Source organism: Solanum tuberosum, unplaced genomic scaffold (genome assembly GCF_000226075.1).
Source record: "Solanum tuberosum cultivar DM 1-3 516 R44 unplaced genomic scaffold, SolTub_3.0 scf00008, whole genome shotgun sequence".
Taxonomy (NCBI): domain Eukaryota; kingdom Viridiplantae; phylum Streptophyta; class Magnoliopsida; order Solanales; family Solanaceae; genus Solanum; species Solanum tuberosum.
The window spans coordinates 3608224-3630384 of NW_006238934.1; the positions used below are offsets into that span (position 1 = coordinate 3608224).

The 22161-nt window shown below is 30.5% G+C and overlaps 3 protein-coding genes across 3 annotated transcripts; 2 read left to right on the plus strand and 1 right to left on the minus strand.

Moving 5' to 3' along the window:
• Positions 1-1151: 1151 nt before the first annotated feature.
• On the minus strand, positions 1152-3954 carry LOC102601981 (myb-related protein B). The gene is made up of 3 exons (XM_006339154.2): positions 3390-3954; positions 2280-2756; positions 1152-1605 (listed from the first exon to the last, which is right to left on the minus strand). The coding sequence occupies exons 1-3, from the start codon at positions 3691-3693 to the stop codon at positions 1421-1423; spliced, it is 966 nt and encodes a 321-aa protein (XP_006339216.1). The 5' UTR covers positions 3694-3954; the 3' UTR covers positions 1152-1420.
• An 11192-nt stretch (positions 3955-15146) lies between these two features.
• LOC102602314 (14 kDa zinc-binding protein) lies at positions 15147-18198 on the plus strand. The gene is made up of 5 exons (XM_006339155.2): positions 15147-15289; positions 15490-15547; positions 16456-16545; positions 17657-17777; positions 17862-18198. The coding sequence occupies exons 1-5, from the start codon at positions 15159-15161 to the stop codon at positions 17927-17929; spliced, it is 468 nt and encodes a 155-aa protein (XP_006339217.1). The 5' UTR covers positions 15147-15158; the 3' UTR covers positions 17930-18198.
• A 1099-nt stretch (positions 18199-19297) lies between these two features.
• LOC102602646 (metacaspase-9) lies at positions 19298-21475 on the plus strand. Its single transcript, XM_006339156.2, has 3 exons — positions 19298-19420; positions 19733-20004; positions 20739-21475. The coding sequence occupies exons 1-3, from the start codon at positions 19356-19358 to the stop codon at positions 21383-21385; spliced, it is 984 nt and encodes a 327-aa protein (XP_006339218.1). The 5' UTR covers positions 19298-19355; the 3' UTR covers positions 21386-21475.
• Positions 21476-22161: the final 686 nt, after the last annotated feature.

Below are 22161 nucleotides of genomic sequence, written 5' to 3' on the forward strand. Positions count from 1 at the left end.
TTGCTAGTAAACTGATTATCGTACGAGCTCGTTCATATTGTCGATTTTAAGTTCGAAATAAAGAAGGATAATAGCTCTCAATAGAATTTGCTCATGTTATTGATTTCATATGAGTATATGTTTATTTTTTATTATTTTATCCTATAAGTGATTAGGTTCACTTAATCCAATCAGAAATAGTAAAAAAAGGAGTTAATTATTTCATGCAAAATTAACAAGCATGCCAGAAAGATGTCATCATGAAGCACACGTGTAAAAGGTATTTAGTAATTATTAAAAGAAAACATGCAAAAATATAATAAAATTATTTTCAACAAATCACTATCACAGGCAGTCAACAAAAGTATACCAAACTCTAAACAAAAAAGTCATAAAAGATAGGCAAATAAACCCCTTTTTTCTTTATCTTTTGCCTGATATGCCAAAAACTACAATTAATACTTCAATGTCATTCAAACTAAATAGACTTCCTTTGAATTATTTTGAAAATCACACCATTTCAGCCACAATTATCACCATCGTTAATCATCATTAATTATATCATCCACAACTACCATCTTCAAATCAACTATGACCATCACTATGCTTATCGTTAAGCATCAAAATCAATTATCAGCACTATTAATTATTATTTATAATTATGATCACCAATCATTATTACATCCACTAATCACTATTACTGATACTTATCACTGTTAATCAATATTATATATCACTAGCTAACATTATCAGTCATCATCGCCATTAGTATCAATATTATTCCACTACTAGTTATCGATCGCTACCAATAATAATCATGGTTAATCACTATTATCAATCACTAGTCCATAAAACACAACTCACAAACCACCATCATCAATCAACACCATTCCAAATCGACCAGACAATCATTATCGTTAGGCATCACCATTATCAATTGTCATATAAATATCTGAAATATTTTATTTATATAATACTAAGTTAAACAAATTTTATACATTCAAACATTGAGAAAAACAAACCGTCTTACTTATTTTAGTATTCAGATCTTAATGCAACATCTTAATATTCATATGTGTATTCAGATTTAAACATCTTAATATTCAGATATACGTCTAAATTCAAACGTCATATAATCTTAATAAAAACAAACGAAACCTTAAAGAATCATCTACCCTTCAAAGCCTTTTTTTCCCCATTAATATAGAAGACTATACAAACCACAAAGAACTACTAGTATTTCAAGATAACTCTATTAATAGAGAATAATTAGAGGCAATATTAAGCAATCACCACCAAGTTACAAACTAATTAATCCTACTTCATCCGTTGATAAAACAAAACTCTTAATTAGCTTCTATTAATTGTTACTACAATTCCACATTATATTATGTAATAAAATAAAATAAAATACCCTCAAAATCCCACTTATATTTAATTTTCAAGTGGCTCCAACTCCAAGAAAATCAATGAAGTTCACAGTTTTTACATCATCTTCATCTTCATAAATCTTGACAATATTGGTCATGTTGTTGGCTACTGACTCAGATGCTGAAATTTCTGAATTTGTATCTGACATATTTCCATACAAGCCCATTTTCACCTCTTCTTCATCTCTTGACAACCCTATATTAAAACAAAAAATAAAATAATTAAAAAGATTTACATATATTGATGGTAATTTACTAGAAATAATAATACACTAGTTGTTACAAGCAAATGTTTATCGGACTTTTCAAAAATATTGTTGTATTTGTGTCAAATCCTTTGAAAATGGATCAGAGTTGATTTCTCGTATAGTCACTTAACTAATACTTACTCTATCCTATATATTAGTTGTCCACTTTCCCCTTTATGGTATGGGTAGTTTTACTTACCCCTTAAAAAGTGTTTTTTAAACTTAACAAACTTTTTTACTTTATGAGTAAAATGAGTAAAAATCAATTAATTTTTTATTTTGTATATTGACAAGTAATTAGGTACAACTATTTATAATAAAGTAGACAGTAAATATGAGACGGAAGAAGTAGTTATTATCTTAAAAAAACACCTTTTTTTTTCGAAGAAAATTGAAATCAAGAAAAAAACTAACTCTATCAGTTGAGTGACCATAACCCTTCAAATATACCTACTTTAAGGGATATGATGTATCCCCTAACATTTTTGAAGAGTTCAAACATCATAAAAATCACAGGTTTTAACTATAGTGATAATAGAAATATACATATTTTATATTATCAGTATATATAACTTAAACTCGTTTTTAAATAAGTAAAAAAGAAGGAAGAAAAAGCTTATACCTTTGTTAGAATAAATGATTCCTTGATGCTCCACATGATGATGATTAAATCTTGTCTTGAGAAAAGGATGAATAATGGCTTTAGAAGAAGATGGAGTAAGTGAAAGATCAGTGCAAGTTGAATCACTTTGAAGATCATCAACAATGTTGCTAGAAATTGTTGAATCACTTTGTATGATCATATCATCATCATTATTAATATTATTATTGTTATTTGGAGCAATAATTTGTTGCAAATTTGATGTTTTTCTTCTTCTATACACACTATTTTGTTCTCTATGTTTTCTTGCCATTATGACATGCCAATGATTCTTCACTGCATTGTCTGTCCTCCCTGGGAATAGCCTTGCAATCATTGACCATTTGTTGCCATACATTTTGTGTGCTACTAATAATCTTTCCTCTTCTTCTTCTGAGAATGCTTTTCTGTTGATTCTTGGATCTAGTTGATTAAACCATCTCAATCTACAACTTTTCCCTAAAAAAGAAAAAAAGAATCGGAATTTAGACGTTGTGAGTTCTGAGTTAAAAAAAAAAAGAGTAAGTTATGGGATTCAGAAGACATGGTAGATTTTGAGTAATTAAAATGTGATTTATAAGTTGATAACTTTCACGTATGTCATCTCCCACCAGCAATAAGTACTAGATAATCTCTAAATGGGAAGAATTTTTGTCTCCATTGGGATTCGAACGTGGATCTCAACCACTTTATTGACTACAAAGGACGTGATATATCTTCTAACTCCTTCAAGGTTTGGTTGGCTTAGCCTTTTTTTTACCACAAAAAGATAGAACCAACCAACACTGAACACTAGCCCCATTCTATAGACGGGTTGAAACCGACCTTTTGTCCCGGCCAATAAACATGTTCCACTAATTAAGCAGAGATATGATTCAACTTTTTTTGTGATAATAATTGCAAATGAGCAAGTAGAGGACGATAACTAACTAAAGAGGTAGCGAGACTAACCACAATTTCAGAACTCATAGTTAGATCCGCTACTATGTAAAAACATTTTAATTAAATATATTAAACAAACTTTATACTATATGAACACTTCATTGAATATATCCAACAAAAATACACAAAAAAATAATAATGAAATATTACCTGATCTTCCTTCAAGTTTTTCAGCAATGAGATTCCAATTTTGTGGACCATATTGACCAACAAGTTCTTTAAGCTTTGCATCTTCATGAGGTCTCCAATGACCTCTAGAACATAACTTTGTACCACCATTAATATTATTATTATTATTATGATTAGTCTCCTTAATCCCAATTAAATCTACTAATCCCTCTTCTTCATCCTTAAACTTATTTTCCATTTGATGTAATCTCCAAGGATTTTCTTCAACACAAGGGACTAAAAAGTTCATTTCTTGAACATAACAAGAACCAACACCACTATTCATGTGTTTAAAGACACCTTTTTTTGTAATACTTAGAAAAAATGATTTACTAAACCAAAATTAAAGATTCAAAATGGGTTTTTTTCTGCTTTGAAAAAGGAAAAATGGGTAGGAAATAGTTTTGAAAAAAGATTAAATTTTGGTCAGAAAATTAGACCAAAAGAAGAAGAAGAGTAATTTCATTGTTGATGTTTAGAGAAGAAATGAAAGCATAAGGGAACAAAAAGAAAAAGACTTGTAACGTTTAAAAAGGACCAAGTGACGAGAAGCATGAAACAGAATCGTCTTTTCATTGAATATATAAGAGAAATAAAAAGAATAAAACAAAAAAATATATTTTAAAAAAAAAACAAAAACTTACACGATTCTTTCATTTTTCTAGGAATCAAAATTCTCTTTTTTATTTTTTTATTTTTGCTATAACCTACTCTATATATTTAACAAATATTTACATGACTTTCAAATGAGTACTATTTTTATTACTCTCGTATTATCTTATTCTTTGATTTTATCACGTCTTTACCTTTAGTTATTATATTATTTGTGGTTGTTAATGTTTTATTGTCAGTTATTTTTAATATGGATTCTTCACTGTTGCGTTTGTTTTACATGCTTAATTTTTTATATGTATTACATTGAATATATTATTATTATTATTATTGTTGTTGTTGTTGTTTAAACAGATGCATAACATGTATTTTCAGCACTTAATCATGCCTAATTAATACATATTACACTATGATAAATTACTATATTACTCCCTCCGACCTTATTTTAATTGTCATGTTGCGTTTTTTGAAAGTTAATTTGACTAATTTTTAAAGTTAAATTAGATCACATTAGTTCGATATTTTAAACTAAAAATTTAGATATTCAAAAACTAAATGAAAAATATTATAAATCGCTATTTTTTACATATCAATATGATGAAAAAATACATTATAAAATATTAGTCAAAATTCTTATCATTTAAATCTAAAAAATAAAATCATGACAACTGAAATTGAATAGAAAGAGTATAATAAGTTGAGTTTGTTTATATATTTAAGATAAACAATGTCACTAAGATACCAATAATTTATCAATAATTCATTTATTCTTAACTAAAGATCTCAAATTCAAATATTTTCTCAACAATTGCTAAAAAAATTCAGTCATAATATTATAAAGTTAAAGAAACAATGGCTAGACCGTTGTCTTTAACCAAAAACATCAATCGAAAAGTTAATACATCAGTAATATAAATAAAAATTACATAAATGTAACTTTTTTTTTTTACTATATAATTTGTTAGTAATAATAATAATAATTTATTATACTTTCGGTTGTAACTATAATAATTAAAGTAAACAATAAAATAATAAAAATAATTTTTAAATAAGTGTGGTCGTGTGTGTGGGAAAATGAGAACCGCTCGTGTGGGTGGGTGGGAACTTCCATTAACACACACTGTTGCACTTGGACTTTGTGCCTTTTTTTTCTTGTAACTGGTGCTACTCTCGAGTTTTCATGAAAATAGAATCTAATTGTTCTTTTCTCGGTTTTATGTATTTGAAATTTACTGACTCGGTTAATTTATTTTTAAATACTTTATACAAAAAAAAATTTGTAGTCGATTAAAAGCGAATGACACATTTTCATATTTAGTGGCAATTTAATTTTAGAATATTTATTTTACTTCAATGAGATGATTTATAGTTATACAAACATTTATGATTTATTTTAGATTATAAATTTTAAAAATTAATATTTCTTTATTAAATTTCTTAACCAGTCAAATTACATTATATAAATTGAAACGGACGTGATATTAATAAGGGAGACCATCCCAACTAACTATTAATCAAGATTTGTTATCAAGAGTCTTCATTTGAATTCAAAAATTGCTATAGAGGATAGAGTGATTTTATCCATCTCAATCTTAAACACTACAATTTTTTTTTCTTAAAAGTAGACACTATAACCTAACAAATTTAACATCGAAAGAAACTACAAAAAAAAAAAAATAATTATTAAAGGCATCAATAGGTTAAAATAAAATGTTAATCAAGATCCCTTTTGTCGGTGTATACCATGTCAATTTGACTCTAAAGTCCAAAATAGAGGCGGAACTTTTATTTATTATTTCATTATTTTTTTTACTATGTGAATTAGATTGAACCCCCCAAAAAAAAAAACTTTCCAAATTCATTCAACAATAACATATCGAGTATAGTACGATGAAAATTTAATAGAATATGATATACATAGATTTCATCCTATTCTTAGGGATCGTTTTGTTGTAAACAAATCGTCTGAAGATTAATTATCTGTTATTCCATCATATATATGTTATAATTTATCTCACCGTTACGATATAAATAGTATGATACGTAATCCAAAAGCTACCCTTAGAGTTCGTTTGATTGAAAGTAAGAGATGGAATATACTTCCGATCAAATGCAGAATAAAATAATCGTAATATATCGGAAAAATTGTAGTAAAGGACAGTTGTGGGGGTTAAAGGAGTGGGGTTGTACGTGATAAATTACGTGGGATTGGACCAAACGTGGAATGGGAAAAACCTATGGCGCAAACAACGGTTTCTTTTTCAGCCTTTTTCTATCATTCTGTTATAATATTCTTTGTAACGCTTACTTTTGTCCTAAAAAAAACTTTATATTATCCATTATTATTATTATTATTTAGTTTTTCATTTGAGGTCTCATTTTTTTTTTAATTAGAGTTAGAGTACAACATATGAATATTAAGATGTAGATTAAAATTTAATAATCATAGATATTTCAGTTTACTAAATATATAATCTTATATAGAAAAAAAATATATGAAGGTGATTACAATAAAAAATATTTGCTCTATCCATTTTTAATTATCATAGTTTTCTTTTTAGAGTCAAATGATAAGAATATTGATTAATATTTTACGATTTTTTTTTTATCATATTGATATGTACGAAAATTACAATTTATAGTACTTTTCGTATAATTTTTTAATATCTAAATTTTTTGTTTAAAAAATCGAATTAATGTTCACTTCGAAAATTAGTTATGACTTTCGAAAAACGTAGCATAACAATTAAAAGTGGACAGAGGAAGTAGTAGATAGTCAAGTATTATTAGTAGTGTGGTGTACTTTCATATTATTCAATGGTTTGGAGCTCAGTTAAATTTAGATTCATGTTGGAATGTTCTACATTAAAGGGCATAATGCTCTGTAACAAAGACGATTTCGTATTCAAAGAAATTAAGAAAATTTAAACTCGATAGTTATAATTAAGAACGAAAAAATAGTTATCACTCCACGATTAAGTTTTTGTTTTTATGGGAAAGTGGGACGCATTTTTTGTTGTTAAAGAGGAAAATGAAACGGTCGTCACTTTTCCGGATGACGATGTATTCCGTTATGCACACGTGCGGTTCAATCTTGTCTTAGCACGTGTGACCATATATCGACAAAATTTTGTGTCAGTTTTCACTTTATTGGGTTTTACACATCACCTTTTTTTTTTACACCTTTTGAACTTAAAAAGAAATATTATTTTTCCAAAAATTGAAAAAATTTATTTATTGGTTTTTTGTGATTATTTCAAACAATATTTTTTCAAAGAAGAACAATTCATCAATACACATTTTTTTGTTTGTTAATAATGAAGACTTAATAATTTTGCTCTAATCTATACTTTTTATGTTTCAAAATTAGTGTCTTAATAAAAATTATGTTCATTAAAAAAATCAATAAATATAGTTTATCGAACTATTTCTATTTAATAAATATTTTTTAAAAACTAAACTCTACTAAGTAAATAGAGTATAGAGGTATAATTAAAAAACATGCTAATTTTTCTCCTAAATTTTGAAGATGACATTTACTTTGAGACAATTTTTTTGGCTCAGGCGATACTTATTTTAGGACAAAAGTCTATCAAAATATATTACATTTAAGGTTGTTGTAATAATTTTACTTGATTTGTGTATTCATTATTGAATATGAGAAAAATGACAAATATACCCTCGAACTATCATAAATGTTATGTAGATACCCTCCGTCATGCTTTTAGGACATTGGTGCTTTGTCGTCCAAAAATTAAATCATATATATACCCTTTATACTAATGAACATGCATGTATCATAATCTTATCCGCCGATCCGACAGATAAATTGCACCACGTGTCTCTATTTAGTCTTTTGTTAGAGTGAAGGCTATATATACTCTAGTTTTTGGACGGTAAGGGCACCAATGTCCCAAAAGTATAACAGAGGGTATCTGCATACCATTTACGATAGTCTGGGGTATATATATTTATCATTTGTCCCTTGAATATATACAAGTATCGTCAATATTTTGATATTCTAAATATAAATGTTCGAACGAGGGTAAAAAATCAATTTTTTAAATTAGTTTAATAACAAGTAAAAATAATTTAATTTTAAATAAGTTGAAATCGATTATATAAAATGTCATGCACCGACTAATATTTACTCTATTTATTAAGCTCATATGAACAAAATCTATGTACAATCTTTATATTTCTTTAAGGTAATTATTAAAAGCACAATAATTATCTTTTCTGAGTTTACCTAACACTTTATTGCCAGTATGCCACGTTTGCTTGATTCCCACTATAATAATTGTCACAATCTTTTTATTGAAATTTCAAGCATAGCTACTACACTACTGACACAAATTCTTTATTAGTTATTGTCAAAACATAAAACTTAAATTTAGGAATTGAAAAATGATTGATTCCCACCATAATTATTATTCATGCACGAGGTGCCTAATTCATGTTTCTTTTCCTAAAAAGTGAAATAAAATTTAGAAGCTAAAACAACAAATTTAATGTAATTCCACAAAATAAAGTACGTAAAATATTGCTAACATTATTCTATATTTCTGATTACCATATTAAGCTTGTGTTAAAAGAGTTGTATGTTATTGTAGATCAACTTAACACAATAATGTAAAAATTTCGAGGAGTGTTAATGTACAATTTTAATTTTTCAAACTCTGGGAAGTGGGGGACAGTCCTACGCACAAACAACAACCACATTGGGTCTTCGTTGTGATCAAAAGCGAATCATTTTTTGGTTTTTTGATCAATTCATTCGTGAATAGCAATTTAACAGAGTGAGCGAGTACTTCTATATGCTTCACATTACTCTTAATTATCGTAGAGGTTATAATTTCGTAGCAAAAATTAACAAAAAACGTGATGAATATCCTGTTTTAAGAAATGAAGATTATAATTTTACCTACTTCGCCTGTTTCATAGCGTATTATATATATTCAAATCAATTAATAGATAGTCTGATATGTTATGATAAATGGAAAGAGATAGAGAGAAAAGTTCTCCTAAGAATTGATTTGTTCCTAACTCTTTAATTTTACCCCACAAAAGATGTTTGTAATTGGGTTTGTTGAGATGTCCCTCTTGAAACAAAAGGACACCAAAGGCAGTCTTTGTTGAAAAGTGATCTAAGGGAACATCAAAAAACATATATAAATGATTTATCACTTACTCTTTTTAACATATGCATTAATTTTCTTATGCGTGAATATTGACATTTTAGACTTTTTTTTCTAACTTTAATCCACAAAGATACAAACATGTCATTTTTAAATACATAACATCATATATTATACACTCTTAAAAAGCAAGACTATAATAGTAGTGTTAGAAACCCTTGGTTTAATGTTTTTGGTAGGGTATACCATCTACTAAAATGAGGAAACCCTAAATCCAGCCACACACACAAAAATATGATTTCTTATAATTCGGTGTCTAGTATCTAATTTAGAACCTGATTAATTCAATTTCTTGTTAAAAAAAATTCTATTTTATGGATAAATTAAAGCGTTCTCTATGAATGACAACTACAATTTGAGAGCTTAAACTTGTTGAGTCTCACATCAGTGCGAACGAACGGAGTTATGTGCCTTTTATATATATATATATATATGGTTTTTAATCTTCACCTCATAAACTAACTTATAAACTAACTTATAGATATGAGTTAGGCGCGATATTCATTTATTTTTAATCATGCTATCAGAATCAAGATTATTTCAATTTTTTTCTAACTAGATATTGCCCCATTTTATATTATCCTTACTCCAGATCGATGTGCATGCAATCCTAAGCGTATAGAGGGTGTCGAGTCCTATATCGATTGAATTGAAAATTATATACCCATGTGTATAATTTTTGATAATCCTCATCTCACGAGAATTGAATTAGACATGAGATTTATTTCTTTAGAAAAATCTGAGATTTATGATTATGAATAAAAGAATTTTTATCGTCCCACCACATACTAAGGATGATTTATTTATTTTTTAAAAAAAGTCTTGAGAATGGTGAGTTTGACTCATAGGAGTGAAGACGTGTGATCTATTATTGGGACTAGTGAGTTTACTAGATATTCCTACTTGACCATTTGAATCAACTCTTTGACGTTAATTATAAGTAGTTAAGAGAATTAAAGATAGTCAAGTTGTATTTAATTACTCTAGTGTTTTCATATTTAATGAAGGAGACATTTTCAAGTAGGTACAAATATTTCTTTTATTATATAAATAAAAAGAATATTAGAACTAAAAGTGCCTAACTTGATTAATCTTTTGTTTTAATTGTGTGGCCTACCATACATGGATTTTCCAAGAATGCAATGTATTTGGAGGCTCGATGTGCATCAGTCAATATTTTTTGAAGAAATAACTACATACTCACTTTTATTTTTGGTTGCAATTTTTTGGATTATTATATATTTTTTCAGCAATTATATGAAGTTTAAAATTATCAAAGTCAATATAATTTTATTTAGTAATGATTAAGATTGGGTTAATTTTAGATCAGAGATTAACTACATCTTCACCATGCACAAATGTGTCCAAAAATAAAAAGTTGAAACCTTGAAAAAGGCACAAAGCCAAGGTTAATTACTTAGGGAATCTTACTAAAAAAAATATTAATTAAGAATAAAAAAGTTGTAATTAGTGGTTTATTTGTATAATAAAGAAATTAAAAGACAAGGACAAAATACTATGTATATTATTATATATAACTTTAAAAAATCTTATTGTAAATTTTTTCCCAACTGTTTCACCCAACATTTTACTGTTGTTCTTGGTATTGTTGCTGTGGTTATAGGAATCATCCTCTGAAATATTAGAATATATTTAGTTGGACGAATAATTGGGGGGGGGGGGGGGGGGGGGGGGGGGGGGGGGGGGGGGGGGGGGGGGGGGGGGGGGGGGGGGGGGGGGGGGGGGGGGGGGGGGGGGGGGGGGGGGGGGGGGGGGGGGGGGGGGGGGGGGGGGGGGGGGGGGGGGGGGGGGGGGGGGGGGGGGGGGGGGGGGGGGGGGGGGGGGGGGGGGGGGGGGGGGGGGGGGGGGGGGGGGGGGGGGGGGGGGGGGGGGGGGGGGGGGGGGGGGGGGGGGGGGGGGGGGGGGGGGGGGGGGGGGGGGGGGGGGGGGGGGGGGGGGGGGGGGGGGGGGGGGGGGGGGGGGGGGGGGGGGGGGGGGGGGGGGGGGGGGGGGGGGGGGGGGGGGGGGGGGGGGGGGGGGGGGGGGGGGGGGGGGGGGGGGGGGGGGGGGGGGGGGGGGGGGGGGGGGGGGGGGGGGGGGGGGGGGGGGGGGGGGGGGGGGGGGGGGGGGGGGGGGGGGGGGGGGGGGGGGGGGGGGGGGGTTGTGGTGGGGGGGGGGGGGGGGGGGGGGGGGGGGGGAAAGTAGTATAAATTGAACCTAATTGCTCATTAATATTATTTATTGAAATTTTAATTATTGTCACAATCTAAATCTCGTCCTTTTCGTTTGTTGACAAAGAAACATTTTCGAGTGTGCACAAGGTAAATTTTGTTTTAGTGTAATAGTTCATAAATCGTGTTAGATAAGTCTCGTGTGATGAGTTCAATTAAAAACACAGGTAGAGGATTTTGAACCTGAGACTCTACGACTTCTTATTCAAAAGATCACCTACTTGACCAATTTAATCAGAAAAAGTATGCGGAGGATTTTGAACCTAAGACTCAGTGACTTTCTATTTGAAAGATCACATGTTCAACCAATTCAGCTAGAAAAACTATGCGGAGGATTTTGAACTTAGACTCCGCGACTTCCTATTTGAAAGTTCACATGTTCAATTAATTCAGCCAGAAAAATAATGCAGAGGATATCTAACCTAAGACCCTGCGACTTCCTATTTGAAAGAACAACTGCTCAACCATTTTAGCTAGAAAAAATATGTGGAGGATTTTGAACTTGAAACTCCATGACTTTCTATTTGAAAGTTCACCTGTTCAACTAATTTAGCCAGAAAAAGTATGCAGAAGATATCGAACCTGAGACTCTATGACTTCCTATGCGACTTCCTATTTGAAAGATCACCTGATCAACCAATTCTGTCACCGCGAATCTAAATCTCTTCCTTTTTAAACAATAAACAAAGATGTCAGTTTTGATTCTTTTCTTGTTCTCATAGATACTAATCATATTTCCAAGAAATAATATTACAAATATTGAAATATACTAGAAAGAATCGTTAAACCCTAAAACGATCCAAAATTAGGTTCATGTTCTTGATAATAGCAAATGTTCCACTTCTTAAAATACCCCAAAATAATATTAATAATATGGACATCGTAGTTATCCACAAATTGGTTTACCTAATTATATCCTTCCGATGTTGTAACCTAACAAAACAAAAAATAAATAATTAAATTTTACTTACGTTTTGAACTACTCCTTCTGTTCCAAAATATTTGTCGTTTTTTTCTTCTGGAACTTCAAACTACGTAAGCTTTTGATTACGTTTAAGAAGTTTCAGTTTTCATCGTATAGACATAAGAAGAATTACAACTATTTATTCCATTCAAATAATTAAATTAACTCTAAAAAAGTGATACTTAATTTGTGACGAAAGTAGTACAAACTAATTCATTATTTATGTGTCTAACAAACTATAAACCTATAATGTTTTTGGCTATTTAATTGTTTCCGCTAAAAAACATAATGATAACCTCTTAAATCAATTGTGTCGGCTAATTATTCCACTAAAAAAACATTATACTAATGTTTATTTTTAATTTAATTATATAATAAGCATGATATTAACTAATTAAGCTCTTGTTAATCAAGCTGTTGTCACTATCATGGTAGTTATTTAAATTTTGGATTATTATTCTTGATTCAAACTCCTAGATTTTGGAATAAATATATCTGTCTTTATTCTGATTTTGTTACCAATATAGTTGTTATTGGATTAGACTACTTGATAGTGACTTAATAGAATAAAAATTTGGCATTAGTGTATTGCCAAAATGATTAATTAATTTGTGGGGTTCTAAAGAATAAATTATGACTATTTTTGTCGGTGGAAAAAATAATATATTTGACAAAAATAGTTTCAATAAAAAGGGATGAGGTGTTCTTTTATAATTTACCTAATTCTTGTTTGGTTTATTATAATGTGATCGTACACAATAACACAAGGTTTCTTTTTTGTATAAAATTTTATATTAAGGGTATATGATTCTTGTCTTGAGAGTAATTAAGTAATTGAAAATATTTGATAAACAAAGTTATATTATAATAAAAATGTTTTTTAACTGATCTATCGTGTTGTGTTATATTATATTATGTTAAATTAAGGAAATGATGTTTTATAGCCATGTAGAATTAAATTGAATTTTTAAAATGACCTTTTCTATATCTCTCTTGTGTAAAAAAAAAATTCTAATAAAATTACTATTATATCTTCTCAATGATAGTATTATAATATAGCAATTAAAAAAATATCCAGAAATATAACAACATTATATAAAAGTTTGATTGTACATCAATTGTTACTGTGTAAAAAAATTTTACACTATCAATTCACATCTACTTATTATACCAAGTAACATATCCTATTGTGATACAATATTGACAGTGTATATAAGAATTTACGTTATACAACTTATGGTGGAATTTACATGTCATTTATCGTCCTAGATTATAAATGTGAAAGTAAGATTTTTTTTACATTATCATATTATATTTACTTGTTATAATAGATAATCTATTTTCTTTTTCAAGATTACAAAATCACTATTTAAAATGTTTTTTCTAAATATCTTTTTGAATGACATGACAGTTTAACTCTCGTATATCATATATATCTTAAAACCTTAATTAAACTTTAAAATGTGGGGGACTCATGAAATGCAAGATCTAATGTATTATTTGGCCCACTAGCCCATAAAGAGAGAACAAGAATTTTTTTCAAATGGGCTTAGTCAATTAAGGAAGTTTCATCATGATATCCCAGCCCAATATTGGTAAAGCAAATAAATCCATAAGAAAATTATTCTAAAGGATATGTAGTATATGATCGTAAATACTAGTTTAGGAGATTTATAAGTTGATGAATTTTTTGATTTTCACAACCTAGATATCCTCTCGAAGATGCATGGGATATTTTGTATGCAAACTTTAATCGTCATATTATGATGAAATTTTTTAATTTCCACCCCATATTAATGTATTTATATGTTATGCATATGATTTCAGGAGGTGGACTCAACACACAATATAATTGAAGGTGAATACAAAATTTATAGCTTATCGATTGTGATTTTATTTTTTTTTATCGATTGTGAACTTGTCATTGAATTCACAACTCATCTTAATTATCAAAATTCTAATATAAATATATGATCCAATTAAAAATTACTAAGTTTATTCGAATTCATCGCTAATAATCTAGCTCTTGATATAATAGAAATACAAAGTTTTGTTTTTCCAAATTACTACTACCTTTGATCAATGAGCTACTAGATTCTAAGTCCTAGAAATGTATATAATATTTACAAACATCAAACAAACTCATCAATATCCAAATATCTTCACATGTTGCAATATTCTTTTCACCTAGTATACTAACAAAATTTAAATTCAAAATCTCTAACTAAGAATAAATAACTATTTATCGATACTAATGAAGTGTTAGGACTAATGGTTAGTTGATCAGTAAGAAAGGTTGATTTTTTATAAAATAAATAAGTTAAGTGAAGTTATTCACACTAAAGTCACATTTTAAATTAAATTCCATAAAAATATGTGTGTCCCCTCTACTAGTATATGTTGAAAGGTCAAATGTATCAATTTGTGGAGGAAAACATTTTCATATGTTCAATTAATCAAATTTTGTTGAAAAATATATTTTATGCAAAAAGAAATTCTTTAAAAATAATTCATCAAGGATGTTGAAAAATAAGTTTCTTAGGTGTTATTCGACATTGATGATATTTTTTTACACACATCATCTTCATCTATATCTGCACATACTACTTTCCAGGATAATATTTTCTTGTATTGTACAAACAAAAACTTGGTATATCTAATCATAATTATGAGAAACTTATAGCACTAATCTGTTGACTAATATAAGTTGTTATACCCACAAAGCAATAAAGAAGTTAACAACAATATGAGTGAAGAAAACCCCAATAGGAGCAGACTCCAAATACTCACTTCACACTTCACTCATCAGAAGAAGTCAGCCATGGCTTCTGAGAAAGAAGCTGCTCTTCTTGCTGTTCCTTCAGATTCTCCTACCATGTATGCATTTCTCCTCATATTTTTCAGTTTAATGTTTAATTATGTCTGTTTTTATATTGGGGTTTTCTTAAAAATTGATTCTTGATTTTCAGTCAGATTCTCCTACTATGTATGCATTTTTCTGTCTATTTTTCAATTTTATGTGTAATTAGCTCTGTTTTTGTAATGGGGTTTCTTAAAAATTGAATCTTGATTTTCAGATTTGACAAGATCATTAACAAGGAAATCCCAGCAGATATTGTATTTGAGGATGACAAGGTATGTGTGCTTGTTATGTGTTTAATTTTTTGTCTTGTATTTGTTTGAGGTATAAAGTTTAAACCTTTATGTGCAGTTTTTGTGTATTAGGGTGAGATTGGTTTGGAGGAGAATGTTTTGTACTGGAATTTTTCGTTCTGTTTAAGTGTTTTGGTTTTACCTGATGTTTGATTTGCTTTGATTATCGTGTATTTTTGGCGTTGCTATTGTTCTCTTTTTCGTTGTTTTTAGCTTGACTTCTTTGCTACTGTATTTGGTTTGTATAGAGTATCAGAAATAGCCTCTCTACCTTCATGAGGTAGGGGTAAGGCTGCGGACACACTGCCTTCCGTGAACCTCACTTGTGGAATTTTTCGCCGGGTATGTTGTTGTGCGTTTTGGTACCTGTATAGTAATACCGCGGAGGAGCACGAGAATCTATGTAAAATCTTCCAACTACTCAATTTTATATCAAGAAAGAGAAGTGCTCGTGGGAAAATGTAGGTATCCTGAGGAGGTAGGAGTGGACACCACTTGGTTTTTTGTTAGGTCTAGAAGTAAATGACAAATGGTTATCATACAAATGGTTCACGCTTCCATGAGATGTAAAGCATGTTTCTTTTCCGTGTGATTTTCTGAACTCATATTTTGGATTACATGGGGAATAGGGAATAGGCTATTTGCTTTTTTAGCAGTATCCGGATGTTAGCAAAGATTGTGTAATTTGGTGCTGTTGTTTTACTAAAAGTTCAAATTACTCTACGAAGCATGAATTTTTTTTTGGGGTGCTGTCAGTTATTTATCCACCGCTTATGGTATGTGTATTTTGATATCGTGCATCAATATGCCCAAGTCTTTAAGCTTTCATGTCAGCTGATTCTTTTGATGTATAATGTATTTCATATTTGTTTCTGTCATTTTCTTGCCAGGTTTTAGCTTTCAGAGACATAAATCCCCAAGCTCCTGTGCACATATTGCTTATTCCCAAGGTCAGGGATGGCTTAACCGGACTTTCCAAGGTATTTTGTTTTCTTTCTGAAAGAGTATGAACAAGCTTTTGTATGAGCTCATAGTTGTTAAAACGTTGCACACAAGAGGTACAGTAATTCCTGTATTTGTGCTTCAGAATATATGAGGTGCAGTTCCTTTAGTGAAGTATAAAATGGTGACACTTGGAGGCTAGCTTTGGTAATTTATTGGCTTAGAGGTGACACTTAGAAACTAGCTTTAGCTCATTGCTGCTCGTAGACTCGCAGCACTCCATGGAGCTACACTAGGTGTAGGGAGTTCTCCATGTTTTGTTTGTTTCTGTGTTTTTTAGTAAATCAGTTGTTTCTTTTGGTGTTCTTCATTCTTTATTTCTTGTTTCTTGCTCTCTTTCTTTTCTTGCTTTGAACTGTAACATGTGTAGGCTCTGTACAATTTACGCATTTCTTATCATTTGTTCTTTGTGGGGCTATACTAGGTATGTTGTTGTTGCGTTCTTTTTCACTCATTTTCCGACTAATTTGGGGTTTTGGTCCTAAATCATGAGTTAGGTAGTTTTCTCTCTCTTATTAATAGGAACGATTTTTTTAAGGATGTCCCTCATAGTTGTTGATAGCCTGCACACAAGAAGCGCAATGAAGCACTGCCTTTGCTATAAGAATATGAGTCATGAATATATAAGAAACGAGAAAATTGGTGATGCTTTGAAGCGATTGCTTCACCGAACTTGTTGGTTTGAAGTCTAAATGTTTACTTATTTCACGTACTGCTCTTTAATATGATCCTTGATTTGCCTGATCAAATGAAGAAAATAGTAATGAAGACGAGAAAAAGGAGATACAAGATTTTAGAAATTAGCTTTAGCACCGAGCTGGTTAAGACACTCAGCATTCGGTGAAGCTACTAGTTAGTGGCTGAGGGGTTGATCTTCTTTCATTCTTTCATCTTTCTTTTCTCTCACTAGTTTATTTATTGAGAATAGAGAATAACAAATTTTGGTTTCCTGAACGAACACTTGTCTAGAGTACGTAGAACAATGTCCTTCGTCCTTCATAACTGGGAATCTCTTGAAAGATTTGAGTACTATTAGCTCTATGCTGCTTTATAATATGGAAACCTCTCGTTTTGAATTTCTATTTTCAGGCTGAAGAAAAGAACTGTGATGTTCTTGGTCGACTTCTCTACACAGCAAAGCTTGTAGCCAAACAGGAAGGTCTTCTCGAGAATGGATTCAGACTCGTGATCAACGATGGGCCTGATGGATGTATGTAACTTCTTTGCTCCCGTTGTTTCCAGTTATCGTAGTTCCATTTTATATGTATATTAACTCGAAGATTGTTGTTTTCAGGCCAATCTGTTTACCATCTTCACCTTCACCTTCTCGGAGGACGACAGATGAACTGGCCACCTGGCTAAAAGGACGTCGAGACGAATTCCAGATTTCATCCTAACATATATGTGTGCTAAAAACACCTTATAATCTATGTGTAGCATTTGAAGAATCAAGCTAGAAACTTGTGTTGTGCTCCTATGGAGACAAATAAGACTACTCTTGACAATCATCTAATGATTTACGTCGTTCTGGCGGTATTTTTAAAAAAATCATAATGTTACGATGGACCAGACTACTTATGAATGTAACCACGATTAACGTTACTATGAGAACACATTTCTTAACTTCCTAATTGGAGCCTTTGAATAACGTCTCCATATGTATTTTTTTTGGTTTCACATTTGACGTTCAATATCCATGTTGGAGCTCGATTAGATTTGAATACGTGCTGAAAAGTCTCACATTAGGGGGGAAACACTCCCTAACAAAGGCGACTCCGTAGGGATTCGACCCCAATTAAATTCAGATTTTTGTCAGAAAGTCCTACATTGGGGTAAAACACTTCCTAACCAAGGTGAATTTGAGACCTATGATTAAAGATGAATAAATACTTACGACTCGTTGATTCCACCACAACAAGTGTTGGTAGCTCTCCATATGTATTTCTTTGCTTTGAAGTAACACATTTCCATATCAAGCCTTAGAAGCCAAAACTAAATAAAATAATTTTGTGTCACGTAAATACCATATGATGCTTACACATCAAATCAAACCACTAATAAGAGGTTTTAATTAATACTATATATGAAATTGCTGCTTACTAAAGTGATTTCTAAGAAATTTCTCTAATTGATTTAGATGTTACGTGTAAGAAAACATGCAGTTTCATGTCCCCATCAAAAAAAAAAAAAACACACTTTATCCTAATTGTCACACTTTTATTAGTCGGATCATAATGTGTCTATTATACATAATTTTATTTTATATTTATATCAGAGGTAATTTAGTTTTCGTAGCTTGAACCCGTAACCTTCTGGTTAGGCACAAAAACAACAACTTTTGCCACGACTCTCTTTCGATAGGTTTAGATTACTCAAAGGCTGCGTTAATATCTCTCATTGTGCGTGAGGTAGATTTCACAACTTGAACTCGCGGTCATCGAGGAAACATCTTTTATCATTGCGTGCGCCAATCAAAATAAAACTATTTTTTTTTCATATCCTACAAAACCTTTAATTTAAAAGAGGAAAAAAAAAAAGAAAAATTAATCGTGTGAACAAAATAATATTTGCTTAATTCCTCTAATTTCTTAAAGTAAAAACTCAACAATGGTACCTTATAAGCAATTAATAATGACTTCAAGAAATGAAACTTACAAGCAATAACAAATAAAACATTCTCTATAAATTTGAACTCCAATTAAATTAAACCACAAATTAAAAACACTTCAACATTGATAAATATATACAAACAAAGAGAAATCTTACATTCATTTATTTTTTGAAAAAAATGGAGAAAGTTGGAAAAAAATTAGCAGTTCTAGTTGGTTGCAACTACGAAAATACACCTTACAGGTTAGTCGTGACGTAGTCTATATGAAGAGTCGGTCAGTTGAACATCCTTCGTAAAAAAACTATATCGAGTATATAAAAAATTATATTGTATATGTCAAGAGCATAGACATAGCCCATAGGGGTGCAAGTTGAACCTCCTTCATTGAAAAATTATTGGTATATGTAAAAAATAATAATTTTTTCGGCATAAATAATCTCTTATTTGAATTTCTAGCTCTGCCACTGATATATGTAGATAAATATTGACTTTTGCTACCTATATACTAAACTTTGAATAGTTTAACGAAATTTCTGACTTTGTTGCTGGTACAGGTTACATGGATGTCACAACGATGTTTTAGCCATGAGAGATGTGCTAGTGAATCGATTCGGGTTCGATTCACAGCACATTGAATTGCTCATGGATAAATCAGGCAGTCCTATTATGCCTACTGGAATTAATATCAAGAAAGCACTTAATAAAATGGTTGATGAAGCTGAACAAGGGGATATTTTGTATTTTCATTTTAGTGGGCATGGTACATTGACTGGAAAAAAGAATCAAGAAGAGGCAATAATTCCATTTGATTTCAATTATATTACTAGTAAGTTTGTTTTATCTTATTTAATTTAATCTTAGGTATAAAGTTTATGAAATATAGTATTTTTGCCTTCTAGAGAAGGCATTTGTTAAGGGGTTGATTTCTCGAATGGTTGGTCATAAAACTAAGTTTTGCCACTTCAAAATAACTAAACTTTTCCTATGTTAAGCGCGTTAAAATGTTCTTTCTAGTGAGATATATAAGAGGCTAATACTGAAATAATAAGTAATTATTGTCTAATCAATCAACTCGGATATTACTATTTACTAGACTTTTGGTGCTCGCCCATTTTATCTCGCCCGACATAAAAATATTAAGCATGCCAAATTAAATAAAAAATAGCTATGGTGATTATGTCATGTTAACCCTAAAAACTTTAAGTGATATACAACACTGAACTAACGATTTATTGCAAACAACAACAAACATATCTAGTAAAATTTCACAAATGGGATTACGATTTATCGGAGAAAAGTCATAAAACTAGATAAATTATCTTTGTCACATGAAATTATTGTAATAAACTGAATAATCATTTGAGAAATCAACTCGTATAACGGGATGACATCTAATTTAGCATAGCCTCTTAGGAGAGTCCAAATCATCTACTCATTGAAACCATCATTTCCAATGACTCAATTATTCTTTGTAAAAAAATATGTTTATATTTTATATTATTATTACATATCTTTAAGTTCTTAATAACCTTTAAATTAATTAAAATATTTATTTGGCAGATGTGGATATTCGAAAAATAGTGAATCGAGTACCACAAGGAGCAACATTCACTATCCTTTCAGATTCTTGCCATAGTGGAGGCCTAATTGACAAAGAAAAAGAGCAAATTGGACCATCTCACCACAAACCAAAAAATCAAGAATTCGAAAAAAACAGCAATAACTATGTCTCAGTCCCAAACAAGTCAGAGTCAGCATCAAAATGTTATTATTCCAAGTCTAAATTCATCCCTCATGAAACAATCTTGGAACATCTAACATCCTTAACAAACATAAACACCTCAAATATTGGAACACACATGTTACAACTCTTTGGAAATGATGCTAGTGTTATGTTTTCTTTGCCTCAATTGGAGTTAGATTTATGGAAGCCACTTAAACAAGATGAGGGTATTTTGTTAAGTGGATGTCAAGCTAATGAAGAATGTCAAGATGTTGGAGGAATTGAAAATGAAAATCAAGCTTATGGGGCATTTAGTCATGCAATTTTACTTGTGTTGGAGAAAAATTGTGGCCCTATTAGTTATAAAGAGTTGGTGATGAAGTCTAGGTACGTTTTGGAAAATGATGAACATATTAAGACTCAACATCCTTGTCTCTATTGTAGTGATGAGAATGCTCAAGCACTTTTTTTGAGCCAAGGTTGAGGTCAAATGTCATTATAATGTAATTGATGTATAATAATGATTTTATGATGGAATAAAAAGAATTTAAGTTTTATGTACCGATGTGTACAATATTATCATGTCATTTTTGAGATAGTTACATGTGAATATCTTAATGGTTATCTCAAAATTCAGTTATCTTTATTTTGTCTTTCAAAAGTTATTTTAATTTTGCTTAGTTAGCCTTCATGATCATTTTAACCGAAAATATAATTATTATATATATTATGACAAAATACTACACTAGTACTCCTTCAATCTTAATTTTTGCGATACTTTTCTGATATTCAAAAGGAGTTTTCTAGAAATTATTTTATACATATATTTTAATTATTTTAAATTTTCACTTATTATAAGTTATAATATATTTTAAGTAATTTTTTAAATATGTAAATTTTATATTTAAAAAATTTCAATGTCTAAAATCCAAATTCACAATCAAAACTAAAAAAAGAAAAGTTTGACTCTCGAAATTCAAAATTATGCCAAAAGTAGTAGTAGTAATTTTAAAAAAATAAATATAATTTGAGTGTAAACTATATGAAGGCAAGCCTAATAACACCTTGTTTGTATGGACGTTGTTACATGTTGTATTTTATTTTATTGTATTTATTGTTAGTTTAAATACAATGTTTGTTTTGATTGTTATTTAAATTCTATTATATCATATCGTTTAGATTCATGGTTAGATAACAATGAAAAAACTCATTTTATGTTACGACCAATTTGGTGTGATCGCATAATTTTGCTTAATATTT

Excerpts from the sequence above, each read along its gene's own strand:
- LOC102602314 (XM_006339155.2), top strand. The coding sequence starts at position 15,159 with ATGAGTGAAGAAAACCCCAATAGGAGCAGACTCCAAATACTCACTTCA. Across the intron at positions 15,548-16,455 it reads TTGTATTTGAGGATGACAAG|GTTTTAGCTTTCAGAGACAT; the intron begins GTATGTGTGCTT and ends TTTTCTTGCCAG. Across the intron at positions 16,546-17,656 it reads GCTTAACCGGACTTTCCAAG|GCTGAAGAAAAGAACTGTGA; the intron begins GTATTTTGTTTT and ends TTCTATTTTCAG.
- LOC102601981 (XM_006339154.2), bottom strand. The coding sequence starts at position 3,693 with ATGAATAGTGGTGTTGGTTCTTGTTATGTTCAAGAAATGAACTTTTTA. Across the intron at positions 2,757-3,389 it reads AAAACTTGAAGGAAGATCAG|GGAAAAGTTGTAGATTGAGA; the intron begins GTAATATTTCAT and ends TTTCTTTTTTAG. Across the intron at positions 1,606-2,279 it reads AATCATTTATTCTAACAAAG|GGTTGTCAAGAGATGAAGAA; the intron begins GTATAAGCTTTT and ends GTTTTAATATAG.
- LOC102602646 (XM_006339156.2), top strand. The coding sequence starts at position 19,356 with ATGGAGAAAGTTGGAAAAAAATTAGCAGTTCTAGTTGGTTGCAACTAC. Across the intron at positions 19,421-19,732 it reads TACGAAAATACACCTTACAG|GTTACATGGATGTCACAACG; the intron begins GTTAGTCGTGAC and ends TTGCTGGTACAG. Across the intron at positions 20,005-20,738 it reads TGATTTCAATTATATTACTA|ATGTGGATATTCGAAAAATA; the intron begins GTAAGTTTGTTT and ends TTTATTTGGCAG.